General features: G+C 35.5%; 3 protein-coding genes and 1 pseudogene across 4 annotated transcripts in view; 2 read left to right on the forward strand and 2 right to left on the reverse strand.

Moving 5' to 3' along the window:
- Positions 1–549, reverse strand: part of LOC114760325 (probable glutathione S-transferase) — a 1531-nt gene extending 982 nt beyond the window's left edge. The window contains exon 1 of the mRNA XM_028949583.1: positions 115–549. Within this exon, the coding sequence (XP_028805416.1) occupies positions 115–423 (309 nt within the window). The 5' untranslated portion in view covers positions 424–549. The remainder of the gene's footprint in view (positions 1–114) is intronic.
- LOC114760324 (cyclin-dependent kinase D-3) overlaps positions 1–5638 on the forward strand; it is a 27610-nt gene extending 21972 nt beyond the window's left edge. For both annotated transcript variants that reach the window (XM_028949580.1, XM_028949582.1), the window contains 7 exons: positions 1542–1696; positions 2135–2433; positions 2517–2625; positions 3380–3505; positions 3912–4147; positions 4228–4542; positions 5149–5638. In XM_028949580.1, the coding sequence (XP_028805413.1) occupies positions 1592–1696; positions 2135–2433; positions 2517–2625; positions 3380–3505; positions 3912–4147; positions 4228–4542; positions 5149–5206 (1248 nt within the window). In that variant the 5' untranslated portion in view covers positions 1542–1591 and the 3' untranslated portion in view covers positions 5207–5638. The remainder of the gene's footprint in view (positions 1–1541; positions 1697–2134; positions 2434–2516; positions 2626–3379; positions 3506–3911; positions 4148–4227; positions 4543–5148) is intronic.
- A 333-nt stretch (positions 5639–5971) lies between these two features.
- On the reverse strand, positions 5972–8558 carry LOC114760318 (protein DETOXIFICATION 16-like). The gene is made up of 7 exons (XM_028949574.1): positions 8361–8558; positions 7335–7879; positions 7027–7113; positions 6851–6907; positions 6505–6743; positions 6196–6314; positions 5972–6112 (listed from the first exon to the last, which is right to left on the reverse strand). Exons 1-7 carry the CDS (start codon positions 8556–8558, stop codon positions 5972–5974), a joined length of 1386 nt encoding a protein of 461 aa, XP_028805407.1.
- A 3169-nt stretch (positions 8559–11727) lies between these two features.
- LOC114760319 (alpha-L-arabinofuranosidase 1-like) lies at positions 11728–14866 on the forward strand (annotated as a pseudogene).
- The last annotated feature ends 458 nt before the right edge of the window (positions 14867–15324 follow it).

Here is a 15324-nt window from a genome sequence, read left to right on the forward strand (position 1 = left end):
CATTCGAACTGATGCTGTTATAACTCTTGAATTAACGATCAACAATCAATCAAACAAAAACTTCTTTGAAAGATATAGGGATGCAAAATATGTAGAAAGTGAGATCAATAATACCTTCTCATCGATAAATCTTGCCCAGAAACGAGCATGGGCTCGATCGTGAGGGTCCTGTGGAAGCAGAGGGTTTTGCTTCCAAGTCTCGTCGATGTACTCGAGGATGACGAGGGATTCAGCAATAGGTAAGCCGTTATGGAGAAGAACAGGTACCTTCTTGTGTACAGGATTGGACTGAAGAAGCAGGTCGCTTTTATTGAGCAGATTTTCTTTGATGTATTCGTATTCCACACCCTTCATCTTCAAGGCCCATTCGATTCTGGCACAGGGAAAGCTCTGAGGAGTCGCAATCAGCTTCACTTCCCCCATTTTCGCGCTTCTATGCCTGCAAGAGGATTCTCGATTCTTTTGATTCAATTTCCCGATTAACACCTTCTTTCTTCATCAGTCATCAGTCTTATTTGGCGGTTGGCGCCTATAAACAAATGGTTGATCATATGGCGAGGCTATCGGAAGTCAACGTTCAAAATCTAATCGAAAATGCCAACAATCACAACGGCCCATGCAGGAAATACTTAAAAAAAAAAAAAAAAAGAACGTGTGGATCCTATATTGTAGTCGTATTTCCATAATTATTTGTTTTTATTTTAATAATGAATTTTATTACTATGAAAAATATGTTTAATAAAATCACTTTTTATTGTTAGTTTGTCTTTTTTGCCTACCTAAAGGAATTAGTAATATGACGAAAAGTTTATTTGCGCATAACCTAAATTTGGAAAGTTTATTTACATGTAAAACGAAGTTTGAGTTAGCTAGATTAAAAAAAATAGAAGGCATATGATGAGTAGCATGTTATGTTTTATTACTGAAATAACGAAATAATTGATAATAAGACGTTATTTACATAAACATGAAATTGTCGGAGATTTTTTTGTCTAATTCTAAATATTAATAAAATCATTTATACTTGGTTTACAATTTAGATAAAGCTTGTACAATTTATTCAGTTTATTTAAAAGTTACTTTGAAATGTTAATACTTAAATTTTGGTTAAAATTTTTGGAGGTAAGGTGCGCTTGTAGTAACCCGTTTTATCCCATGCGTGGCTAAATCACTGAGATGAGACAAAAAAAATGGGCTGCATTTTTTCCAAACGACACCGTTGAGGCAATACAGTTGAAAAATGAATGAAAGAGACGTTGTCATGGGGAAGAAATGGATGGCCACGATCTCATAAATCGAGGGCTGAGATGTGCCCTTCCGTTGTCGGTAAACGGCACGCCGTTCGGAAAATGCACAAACGAGCGAGTTGATGGCCTTCAAGCTTTCAGCTTCTACCGCTTTTAGCTAGCCTTGCTTTCAGTGTTTATTAGTAAAGCTTGATGGGGCTTTCAACGGCTTTCTTGCATCTTGATTCCTTCTCGCCAGAGCCCCAATTAGTTCGCAATGTTTTACTGGCAAATTCTTAATTTTTAATTTTTAAGCAGAATTAGCTCCGATAATAGCATCAGGACAAAAATTTGAGGGGGCGAAAATGTCAGACATCGATGCGTCTAAGAAAGTAGCCGATAGATATCTGAGGCGTGAAGTTCTCGGTGAAGGTACCTATGGAGTCGTATACAAAGCCATTGATACAAAGGTAACTCCAAATTAAACCATTTGCTTTTATGCTAATTTTTAATTTATTTTGGAACAAACTTATCTTGCAGTTCTTAGAAACATGATTTTAAAAACGAAAAATGGAGGAAATTGGGTTAATGAAGATGATTTGGAAAAGAGATTTCGATCTCTTAATGTGAATGACGAGCCTTCTTGGTTGAATAATGTTGATGACCCAGAAAATCATTGATCTTCAAATATGGCCTTACAATAATATAAATAAACAATCGAGTGTTTTCGATAGTTTGTTTTTCTAAAGTTCCAATGACTCGCAAAGGGTGTTTATTTTCTTGCCTCCTCTGGGCTTTAAATATGTGCCATAGGGTATAAACAAGAGTTTCTTACCATTTGCTGACGCAAAGGTGGCATCCTTTCATTAGTTGGCGCTCTTATGAAATTGAATTCTATGCTTGAACAGACTGGACAGACGGTTGCAATTAAAAAAATTCGACTTGGCAAGCAGAAGGAAGGGGTAAATTTTACTGCTCTTAGAGAGATTAAACTGCTCAAAGAGCTCAAAGATCCCAATATTATTGAGTTAATTGATGCATTCCCGCATAAAGGGAATTTGCATCTCGTGTTTGAATTCATGGAGACGGACCTTGAAGCTGTTATACGAGATCGAAATATTTTTCTTTCACCAGCGGATATAAAATCCTACCTTCAAATGACACTTAAAGGTCTTGCTTATTGCCACCAGAAATGGGTTTTGCATAGGTAAAGCATGCTACTTTTTGTTCACTAAATTTGTATTACATTCTTTTTGGTGATGAGTGAAAAGTTTGCTAATAAATCCTCAGGGACATGAAGCCAAATAATTTATTGATAGGACCAAATGGACAGCTGAAACTTGCAGATTTTGGTTTAGCAAGGATATTTGGGAGCCCGGATCGAAGGTTCACTCATCAGGTTCGCTTCTTTATTCAGAGTGCATTGATCCTTTTCAATATGTGGGCACCTATACGTTGACTTAGTGGCTCTGGAGACTAGTTCCTTTCTGTTAAATAAAACCCAACATTCTGCATAAAACTTTGAATTCATAATTCACAGAATTCTGTTTGTTATCCTACTTTCTGTGGATTCTCTTGCAACAATTTAGCAATGCTCCCTAATATTTGGATGTCACAGAATGTATAACTAGTAGGGACCTTATTAGTGGTTTGCCTAATATGATTAAATAGTTCTTTTTTAAGCAAATATAGGTTCAAACCTGTAGACTATGCCTTAAGATCTTCATAGTAACAGCTGGTCTGTGTTTGAAATGTTTTATTTTTTAATAAATTATTTTGTATTGTTTATTGCCTTTAAAGATGGGTATACAGGGTAAGAAAAGAACACTTTGCAGATTCAAAACTTGAAATTGGTGGAAGAAGTGCTTCTTCTGATTGCTTGTGTTCTAGGTCTTCCGTTCACTTGGATCATTATCTCATGGTGACTTACAGGAGTTGAGTAGAATATGCGACTAGTGAAATTTAGGAAGCTTGCTTGCAGCATAAATGGCTTGCCAAATGTTTCTTTACGTATTCCAATCAGTCTAGCCGTTTTCATTAGGAACTGCTGCATATTATTAAGCATGCCCTGTTTCATCTGAGGATTCATCTTTTATGCTTTCTTCAAGTGCATGGATCTCCATGCTTGACCCTTATGCTTCTTCTGTGAATAGGTGTTTGCTCGGTGGTATAGAGCACCTGAGCTGTTATTTGGAGCCAAACAGTATGGGTCAGGGGTTGATGTTTGGGCTGCAGCTTGTATATTTGCTGAACTTCTGCTTCGTCGGCCCTTTTTGCAGGTAAAGGAAGATTCTCAGTGACTAGGGACAATCAATTGATATATTTGAATGTTTGTCTTGAGATCATGGATTTTTTATCTGAGTATAATCATTTGGCCCTTTTATATAGAAAAATCTGCTTAGCTTTATCAAACTGTTCATATTGCAGTTTGAATAAGCTGCTGGTTATGTTGATTTTATTGACTATTGGTTTAACTCTCATGTAATCTGAGCTCTCATACTTCATCATATTGGCTATTGGTCTTAAACTTTGCTTTTTAAAAGAGAGAACTTGTTATTTTGTACTTTGATGATGTAATTTGTTGTGTCGGATGATTTTATTCTTGTGCTTCTGTATGCGGTAATAATTAATCATTCATCATTGAAGTTTTTAATCATTTTTCTCTTATTTTCTGAATCTTGATAGGGTTCAAGTGATATTGATCAATTAGGAAAGATTTTTGCTGCATTTGGGACTCCAACACCCTCTCAGTGGGCTGATATAGTATACCTTCCTGATTATGTCGAATACCAATATGTTCCAGCCCCTCCTTTGCGTTCTTTATTCCCAATGGCAAGTGATGATGCTTTAGATTTGTTGTCAAAGATGTTTACATATGATCCTAAAGTTAGAATTTCAGTGCAGCAGGCTTTAGAGCACAGGTATGTTATGTGCCTTGACGTCATAAAGATTTTGATAACTGTGTGTTCTATTGCATATTTAGTCTTCTTTTTTCCTTTAGGTATTTTTCCTCTGTGCCTCTGCCCACGGATCCTGATAAGCTTCCTAGACCTGCCCCAAAGAAGGATCTTAAGGCTTCTGATTTCAATCCACATGAGGGCCCGACTGTTTTATCACCTCCTAGAAAGTCTAGGAGAGTGATGCCAGGGCGTGATGGATTTGAAGGAAATGCATTACAAGGAGATAAAGCTGATGATAATGCTGGTGATTACATACAAAAGGCTGGTGATAATACTGGAAAGAATGATACAGCTGCAACGTCAGTAGACTTTTCTATATTTGGATTAAACCCTCCAAATAGGCCTACAATTAGCAGGTAAAACAATATTTGGATTAAGTCACACAAGCGGATCATAGTCACGGCTCTTCAGCTTGCGTACAGAGCTGTAATCCTTCTGCTAAAATTATTCAAGTTAAAAAGGTTATACGTAAAGCTGATGTAGTACATCAGACACGCTGTTTAGATTTTTGCCATATGCCCTGTAATTGGATTTACTTTAGATAATTTTCATATCGTCATCTGGATACATAAGCACTTTTTCTCTTCCTATTACTACTTTTAGTAACAGCACAAAGTAAAAGGTCTGGACTCGTACTATGCTTGTGTTTTGATACATGATTGCAAATAAAGTAGCAAGACAACCTCGTTATAGATTTATAATTATTGCTTAGGCATATTTCATTTCAATATACTTAATCTGTACACACTACACAGAACCTTTGATTTGTGAATAGCTGTGAATTATGCCATACCGGTTGTACCTGTGAGAAAATAGCGCTACATCAGGGTAATTGGATCTGTTTTATGTTACTTCTATAACGGTATATTTTCACAATGGGTGGCAGTGTGTCGGATCTTTTTTATTGTTTAATTCACGTAAATGATGCAAACTAATTTTTAATCCCTCTTTTGGTTTTGCAGCGCTGACAGATCACATCTGAAAAGAAAATTAGATCTAGAATTTCAACATCCAGAATGAATATTCTAGTACAGGAGCCATTAGAGCCGTCCTGATCTGTGCTTCTCCGTGTAAAGCTACTATGGATGTGTAGGTGTATAAAGGAGAAAGTAGCAGTCACGGAAACTTAACGTCGCACTTGAATTTTCGTTTGGGGACCCAAAATAACTGTTGCATAATTAAAATCTCCCCCACGGGGTTAATTGTGGCTGATGAACGGCACCCCGCTAGTGATTCGTGAGGGCATTTTCTTGAGCCCTCACTGTATCTGTTGCTTGCAGAAGTTATTGTGTAAGCAGTTGTCTACTATAGAACATAAAATGCATGCTATCGGGTGCTTCCAAACTGATTGTTATTCCATTTATCTCACTGAACACAAGTATTTATAGAAATGGTGCCTGATTTTCCTGGCTCTCTGCAATTTTTGTTATTCAAGGAACTCATATTGCGTCAGTTAAATGTTCTGAGCGTTCATGTAATAGTCGGTTTAAATGCACTTTGCTGAACTTTAGTCAATGGATAAGAGCAAAGTCCTCCATTACGTTACTGAATATTTTCTCTGTTTTTCATGCTTAGTTTTACATTTTACACTAAACAAGAACTAAGGTTCTGCTCCATGTACATTGTAGTTTTGTTGCATCTCTTAGTAATCCTCATTTCATACGGTAAAATCTTGACGTCCAGAATGACGACTCCATCAATTAATAACATTTTGGTTACTCTCTGGGACTCTGGGACCTTGCACCCTTATTGCAGCATTCGTAGCCTAGAAAATGAATGATTTTGTTAGGATCTCAGCTCACCACACAAAACAAAGTTGAAGATAAGAGGGTGCCTTACTTCTTTCTCCCAGTTGGTGCAAATGGTTATGAGAAGAAGACATGCTACTTGCACAATAAGTGCTAATGCGATACCTATTAAGAGGCCCTATTTGTGCAACAAACCAATATTATTCAAAACAAGTAGTTTCAATTGAATTGTTTTACTACAGGAAATCGATAGGACCTTACCTTTACTTTCATGTGGAGGGCTATGGAAAAGACTACAGCAAACGGAACACCCACAAGATAATATGTGCAAAGATTGACAAATGCACCAAGTTTCTGCCAACCACATCCTCTTGCAACACCTTTTTAACAAAATATTGCCAATTGCTTATCAATGGTGAATTTCACGCATAGAAACGTAGGCCGCACAGATATAACTAATGCAGATGTAGCATATATTCTTTGGCTTTTATTCCTTCTCCATTTGAGGATCAGGAATAAGTGATATGCACATTTTACACTTGGTTTAATGAGTAAAAGCAATGTGAGTACCTGAGAGTACAGTTTGAATTGAATCCATAAAGACGAAACTTGCCACAATTGGGAGCATGGATGCCACATATCTCACCACTTCAGGTACATTGGTAAATGCCCTACCCCAAATATTCTTTATTAGCATTAGCAGAGAAAATTCAAAAACTCCCATTGTGAGGGCCACAGATAAGGTGACTTTAAGTGCTAATTGTGCAGCTTTGGGAGAGCCAGCCCCTAGTTCGTTTGATATCCTTGTACTGTTGAGTTGAGATACATAATAAAAGTAGTCAAAGTCCACACTAGCATCAAATTAATCCTTGCTACACTAAAAGCCATTTAAATTGTTTAGGAAGAAATAACTGACCTTGCCGCAGCCCCAATTCCGGACGGCAACATCCAAAACATACCAGATGTATTAAGACTGCGGAAGGAGTTCAAAATCCATAAGAAGTGTGCCCGCGTGGGTGTGTGTTTTGTATGTATAGATGCCAACAAGAGTTTAGTACAAGCTAAAGCATCGCTCCTAATGGAAAAACTTACCATATAGAAGAAACAGAAGTTTGTAGTTTTGGATTAGGAAAAGTACCAGACAGGATCACCATTAATTCAAACGTCCATGACTCCAAGCTATTACACAAAGAAAAAAAAAATCTCAACAGTGATCATAACATTATTAGTCACCAAGAAAAGTAGATAGTAATTAAGTTCTTGCAGGACATTATATGCAGTAGTGAAGAAGATGATGATGAATCAATGTATTTGATCCTAGGATAATAAGCTATTATTTTGCTTTCCAAGTTATTTTTTCTTTGCGGCAGTGAATGATGCTTCAATAATAAGAATCATACCAGACCATGAGAGCTGAAGGAAGAGCAAGTTTGAAAAATTGGGGGATGTTATGTAACGATTGTCTTGAAAAGCCCGTCCAAGTCCTCTTGCATGAAGAAGAGTACTTGATATAAAGTGCTAGCATTAGCAAGCTAATCCAATTTGAAATGCAAAATGCGATGGCAGCTCCTTTGATGCCAAGGCTAGCTTTCAGAACCAAAACCCAACAGAAGAAGATGTGTATCAAGGTTGAGATCCCAGTAGTTAGAACCATAGGAAAGACTATGCTCTGGTTTTGTAGGAATTTGATGTTGCACTGAAGAAGACCATAAGCAAAAAGGCTTGGAATCATGTAACGAGCATATACTCCGGCTTCTTTTGCAATATTATGGTCTTGATGCAGTAAAACTAGAATAGGTCTCAAGTTAGCAAAAATAATGGACTGAACCACAGCAACAAGTGAGGTAACCAGCATGCCTCTCTGCATATGTATGCCAAGCATGTGATGCTGCTCTGCTCCATATGATTGACCACAAAATGTGTCCAAAGCACTCGCCATTCCCATCTAAAGCATTGAACAAATGAGTTTTTGAGTATGTGTAAAGGCTCTTAAGATTGATGAAAAACTGAAACGTTGAGGAAGCAAGAGATAATGAAATTCTATGGTCGGCATTCATGATGATCAGATCACTTCTAACTTAACAACTAACATAACTTGATCATTTAGAAAGGAGGCATTAAAGTGTAAGGCGGCCGACTGTGTCCATGGAATGTTAGATTTCTAGAAAATAAACATAAGGGTGTGTAATATCATGAAATATCAACTGAAACTTTCACGAAATCACTTCAACTTTTAAAAAGCATAATATCAAGCACTTGGTAATCAACTAAATCAATGAGATGTTAGACGCAGAGGGAAAGAACGCAAATCCCTAGTCTAAGACCTTGAGACATGAATTATTAAATGCTAAAAACTTTCAATAATTTGCTTGCGCATATCAATGATATTGAAACGCAGAGACAGAGAAGAAACTCTATGAACTCACCAACACCGTAAAACCAGTAGCATTAAGAAACGAAGTGGCCGTTGAAGCACTAGATAGAGACAACTCTCCGAGGTGACCAGCAAACATTATCGAAATCATCTGTAAACTGTACATAAACAAACCCACAGAAATCATAGGTCCGGCCAGCCACAGCTGCTTCTTTGCTTCGCTAGCAATTTCCTTCCTGCACAGCCCCATTTCTTGCTCTACGTACTCTCAATCGTACGTCTTCTTCCCTATATCATTGAACACTGAGAAATATTAAGCCGATACACTTCGAGGGACTTTGAATATATGGGACGATCAAACGTGAAACGTCAAACGCGAGAGTGAAACTACAAAGCCTGAGACTTGTGGTTTAGTTTGTAGAAAGATTACGCTCATGTAAATATACTGGTACAATTCCGGAGTCCACAATTATCCGGTTTATCTATTTCTTCAATGAATTCTCACAATAGAATAGAAAGATTAAAGCTTACAAATCTTTTGCTTTTTGTGTTTTTAAACCAAGAGATGCAGTTTATATTTAATGTTGCAAATCTATACTATAGGATATACAATTAATACTTGAGAGATGCAATGTTGACTTTGCAATGAAATCCGATTTTCTTTAAAATCTCACACGCACGTATGTAAAAGTAAAACCATCTTAAACAAATAATAACTATAATCACCATTGCACAAGTTATATATATATATATATATATATATATATATATATCTGTGTGTGTACGCACAAAATTTTTGGTTGCATTGAAGTTTCAAGATACGTTCTGGGGTTTTTTTTTTTTTTAAAAAAAAAAGGTTTCGAGATGCGTATGCATGCATGCAACGGGCAATAAAAACCAGTTATGGCATCAAAACCGGACCACACTATCAGCCAACTGGACCAGCAAAGCGGGTGGACCCGCTAGGCTAATGGATTGGACGGTCCAGCACCTTTTTTTATTTCCCCTGCAGGAGAAAGGGTACCTTTCCTCACAGCACTAAAGAGACAGAGACTAACAAGAGTTAGTCCAATTGATAAGAAGTTGACTCATAACTCATAAGATTATAAATTCGAATTCCACTACTGATGTGAGGATTTTATTGATAGACGATCTGTAAGTATCTTTGTAAGCACTCTCTGAATCTAGAGATACGTCTTGGCCCTTGTGGATCCTCGGGACCCAACTCACCTAAACTTTTTTCTTACCAAAAAAAATAAAGAGAGGAAGAATAGAGAGAGAGAGATGGCTGATGATGGTGACTTTTCACTTTTTATGTATTTATATTCCAAAACTAATTTTCAGATTTGAACGTGAAATCAACCTTCACACGTACAGTAATGCGCCTTTATATTTCTCCAGAACCCTGCTGCACTTATTTCAAACCCTATGGGAGACTCTGAGTGCATTTTTTTTTTTTTAAATATGGTTGTGTTATTGGATCAGTTTCACGCATTATCGAGTCGAATTGAGCATAGCTTTCCCAGGAGCATCTTTTTTGTTTTTTTTTTCAGGGCCAACGCCTGTTGATATTTGGTAGGCTCGGCTTCTTTTATTTTACTTCTTTTTCATTAATGGCCCAACTACAATTTGAATGTCTTCTCATTTGGGCTTTCTCATCTTCTCCATATGTTTCGTCCCTTTACTTTCTGGGCTTTATTACATCCACTCTAGCCCAAATTCATCACTTCAATTTTTGGCATTTTATGTATCTCATTTTATAATATATATTGAAAAGGGTGTGGCTCTCCTGCATGAGTTATTATGAAGGATAAGAGGGTGCTCATAGCATCATATTCATTAAGAAAAATCTTAAGCTTACGTGATGCTCATGTTGGCTACTCTCACATGGGGGTAAGAGAGTTGTGCATTTGATTTTTTTATCCGTGTGTTATTGTTGATTAGTTAATATAATTTTGTTTTAATTATACAAAATATACCATACAACTTGCCCCCGCAAATCAATGCAATATTATGGTGTATTTTAGGCGAATCTAAACTTATTCAAACTGTCACTAGTAAGTAAAAATGTTCATGGACGAGATGAGACTGGAACAATTTAGGGTATGTTTGGATTGGCGTTGGGCAAAACTGACTTCTAGCTCAACTGACTTTTGTAACTGAAGTTAAAGTAAAAGTCAGTTAGAGTATGTTTGGATAGGTTCTTTTGAAAAGTCAGTTAAAAAAGTTGAAAGTTGTTTGGATGATGAATAAAAAAGTTAGTTTAGTTGTGAAATGACTAAAAAGGACATGAACTTTATTAAATAATAGTTTTTGAAATTTTATGTTTTTAATTTGATAATAGGTTAAAAAAATATAAAATTATTATGATAAAATATAAATAGTTTAATTGTGAAATTATGAAATAAAAATATTTGTGCCTGAGAAAAATTAAAAAATACATTGCAAATAATTAATTAAATATACATAATGGACATAATAGATGTGTGTTACCTGTGAATAGATAAAAACTAAATGTAAGTAAAATTTTCACACAAAAAGAAAAGAAAAGAAAAGATAATACACAAATTGGGCAGGAGCTCTATGGAGGGAGTGACTGGAGCGAATGGATTTGGGGGTAGGGAAAATGTAGGAAGGGTTAAAACTGGTAGATGATATTTTTATGATCTAATAAATGCCCCAAAACAGTAGACTTCAGTTTCAGATGTGCCAAAAGTAACTCTCCTCAGTGTTGCCAACGTTCACCGTTTGCGTGAGAAGTCGGTTGGATAAGATATTCCAGCCAAACAACCATTTTTCTTCATTTCAGTTGCAAACGTTGGTTTCACAATTTTCTAAGCTCTTTCAGCGTTTGAAACGGCAATCCAAAGGTAGCCTTAATCTTGCTAAATGGCATAGGTTGCTTTTCCGTTTCATATTTCATCTCATGTCACAAGTGTCCTAATCCGAGATGAGACGGGTCTTGAACAGTCTGTTCAAATTCAATGTTTTTTACCTCACCAAAACCATCTGATTCCAACCACGTTGGAACTTGGAAGCAATGAGTCCAATGTGAGTATGATAATTAAGAGTATTGTATCCTACAGAATTTGCAAATTTTCCCATTTGAAGAGAGAAATTTATAAAATTGTAAAAATGTGTCTCCATAATTATGATAATTGAATCGATGGAGACAAAAACTAAAGCTCAGTTTCGATCACAAAGAGCTTCCATTGTAACATATTTGAACTCTAATGTACCAAGCACCAAAGATTCAACAATTAGCACAAATTTACACAAATAAGTGAAAGGCAAAGGGCAGATTGCACAGGAAGAGTGAAAGAGGTACGTAGCAGTGAGATTGAGGAGAGAAGGAGGGCCAACGACGAGAAGTACAACAACGCTGGAGAAAGGAGAAGGACAAGGAATAAGGGAAGCACATGAAGAAGGGAGGGGAGAGGAGAGGAGAAGTGAAAACAGCGGGGAACGCACCTGAGTGGGAAGACGACGTTGGGACTTGGGATAAAGAGTCTGAGAGAAAACGACAGGCAGCAAGAAAGAAGGTGAGAGACAAAGCACGTCCACGAGCAATGAGAGAGAGGTCTAAGGTCTAAAAGTACTGAGGTAGTAGAAAAGTATCAGGCTATATGCTGGTTAAAAAAAAACAAGAGAAGAGTATCAGGTTATAAAAAAAAAAGGATTTAAGTATTCCATAAAAAAACTTTTCAGCGAACAATACGGTACCTAAAATATTCCATCAACCCTCCTTTCTTCTGTTTTAACTGTTGTCTTGATCATAATTTGTCTGCTATAAATGCATACTGGCAGTAAATGTTAGTAACTTTAGTTAGCTAATACATATGATTAGCAATAATATTTTAAGAAAGATAATATCTATTTATTATAAATACTCCTTTGGTCCTTAATATAAGACTCTTTTAACTAATTTGATTAGATTAAAAAAGTTAGGTAAATTAGTTAATTATATATGACATATTTTTCCTAAAATATCATAATCATCTTTCTTAATATCCCATCTATCTCTTCTACTTGATTATGGTTGAAGGAGTATCCATGGAGTAATTTAGAGAAAATTGATAAATATGAGAAATAGGTCTTATATTTAACAAACTTTCTTAATCTACTCAAATTAATTAACTAATTTTTATATTAAGAACAGGAAGAGGTAGTATTTAATTTATGCTTTATTAATACACATGAACATGTTCAATTTTATAGTTTTCCACAATGAATCTGTTGACAGGTGAAGAGAGACATTGCTAAAGATACGATTTATTTTGAACGTAATTATTTATTTACATGTAGCAGCGATTGTGGCCTTGTCCATTCAAAAGTAGAACTAATAAATAAATTAAAAAGGCCACAAATTAAAATAGTCTGATGAAAACTCAACAAGGATAAATACAATAACAAATTTGAGCTGGCGCCACCCCTGCACATTCTCCATGGCCATCTTTGCTATATTCTGCCTGGCACTGTTGGGTGCAAGCAGAAGCATCGCACGGTCCAGAATGCATTCTTTTGCAGCCACTGGATTTAGCATGCTACCTTCTGGATAATTTAAAAAAAAATCAGATTAATTAAATCAAAAAGACAAGCAATAACCAAAATTATTACTGAAAATTAAAGCATTAAGCTTCATCTAGTACTCTAAATTATTTTTTAGATGCATCTGACACTTTAAAGTATTTTGTGGTTCATTGAGCACACCAAAATATTTTTTACAGGTACATCTAACATTTTAAAATATATTTTGTAGTTCATCCAACAATCTAATGTTTTAAGTGGGTGTCGAGCACTAAAGTAAATTAGGGTATTCGACACACCTAGAAAATATTTCAAAATATTAGATTAACTACAAAATATATTTTGAGGTGTTAGATACATATGAAAAAAAAAATTACTTCAGAATGCTCGATCAACTATAAAATATTTCAAAATGCTAGGTCCAGGTCAAAAAGTAGTTAAAGAGTGTTGGATCAACATTAACCCAAAATTAAATACACAACATTACTCCCTTACCCAATGTGAGAGTAGCCAACAGCATTAGCAACATCACAGCGTAAAATCTCTTCATTTATTTGACTAGAATGGATCTCAAGGGTAGATTTTGTATGTTACTAGTTCTCTCTGATCCTTGATTTATAATAGATGTTTCTTCATAGCTCACAGGTCAGCCACCCTTGAGGCATATCAACAATGCATGCATCTGTGTATTTACACCATGCACGTATCATTAATACTGGATTTATGAATGTTATAACTATATATATTATCTGACCTAACATATATATATTGTCATATTTTGAGAATGTTTATAACTTTTCAAGATTCAAAGAACCCAATTATAACTTTCATGAACCATTCTATCTTATTTTTCCCACATTCATGAATCTTGAGTTATTAAAAGAGAGAGCATTAACTCATCTGTATCAAACACGTCGCGATTCATTTTCTTTGGGAAATTAATATCGTAATAATGTTAGTTAGAGTTGGGAATTAGCGTGAGTTGGGCTTATTCATTCGGCCTAATCTAAATGAGCCTGAATATGAAGAAGGGCCCCAAGCCCCCAATACACAAGGCACTGCTAAGTTGCGTGAAAAAGAGTTTTTTAATTACATATAAATTTTAAAATTTGACTTGTAAATTACGTATGAAAGCTTATAAATAATATTCTTCTGTTTCTTAATATAAAGAATATTTAAATTATTAAATATTCAAGTATACTCGGTCAAAAAAAAAATTAAGGCATTAATATTTTTAATAAAATATTGTTCAAATCGTACTTTCATAAATCACAATAATGCACCTGATAAGCACAAATGGTTCATTAGTTGTCAACGTTGGTCCCGTGAAGCCAATTTCCAAACACTTTTTTGGAGTATTCTTCGAGGTCAATATTTTATCTCCAATCTTAATTAACACACACATACACATATGTATAACCATCGACATATATATAAGTTTAGAAGTAATCGATTAACTATTCTGCAGGAACTTAATCACGCTGGAGCTGGTGGATTGTGGGCAGAACTAGGTCGTAACAGAGGTAATTAATTAAAGGCCATCTTTTGTTAATAATCTTCTTTTTAATATGATCAAGAAAATTAAGCATACACGCATGGTTGCATTATTGTACGTACTGTGTTTAGGTTTTGAAGAAGGGGCTCACAACTTCCCTCAAACATCTTTCCATGGACAACAGTTGGAGATTCATCCAAGATTAATGTCGAAACTGAAGCAACCTCGTTGTTTCCTACCAATAAAGTTGCTGTCAGATTGGATATTCTTTGTCCTTCACCTGCAAAATGCGCTAATGGCGTTGGTCTTTCTAATCCTGGTTTCTGGGGTATGGTTAGCCTTTGAATATATAACATTTTATTTTATCTATTTTTTTACCATGTAGTATCAATTTTATTATAATATTTGTACAATGTATAACATTTCTTGTTCCTTTTTTCTTTCAGAATATTGAGAAAGGGAAGAAATATAGAATTATATTCTATCTTGGTGCATTAGGACCAATTAATTTGAAAGTAACATTCACAGGAACTTAGACCATATTCTGACTTTCATTTATTACTACTACACTTCTGTTCAAAAACTATACTACATTCGATAACTTACCTCGTTCCAGTCCTAAGGCTTTTGTCAGTGAATATGCCATTAAAGATTACCATATTCTTCCGAAGTAATGGAACTTCTTAGCTACACTGGGTGAAGCTGGATTCCTTAACCACTAATTGATCATTTTGTTTGTTTTTTTCCTCCTAAACAGTGATGTCGTTGAATTGGTGAGTTATGCACCATTGTTTGTAAATACAAAAGACAGGTATTGGATGCCGGATGCTATTGTGTTTCACTCCCATCAAAGTTATGGAACTCCAAGCTACTACCTCCAGTCCTAATTATAAGACCCAGTTGACTTATTTGAGGAAATTAAGGAAGTAAGTTAAGTTAGTTATTTATAATAAATAAGTGTTGTCATTCCTAAAATATCTTTGCTAATTAAATG

This window comes from Neltuma alba, unplaced genomic scaffold, assembly GCF_004799145.2.
Source record: "Neltuma alba isolate B1F8T4 unplaced genomic scaffold, ASM479914v2 tig00010970_pilon, whole genome shotgun sequence".
Classification (NCBI taxonomy): Eukaryota; Viridiplantae; Streptophyta; class Magnoliopsida; order Fabales; family Fabaceae; genus Neltuma; species Neltuma alba.

Excerpts from the sequence above, each read along its gene's own strand:
- LOC114760318 (XM_028949574.1), bottom strand. The coding sequence starts at position 8,558 with ATGGGGCTGTGCAGGAAGGAAATTGCTAGCGAAGCAAAGAAGCAGCTG. Across the intron at positions 7,880-8,360 it reads CTACTGGTTTTACGGTGTTG|ATGGGAATGGCGAGTGCTTT; the intron begins GTGAGTTCATAG and ends TCAATGCTTTAG. Across the intron at positions 6,315-6,504 it reads AATTCAAACTGTACTCTCAG|GTGTTGCAAGAGGATGTGGT; the intron begins GTACTCACATTG and ends TTTGTTAAAAAG.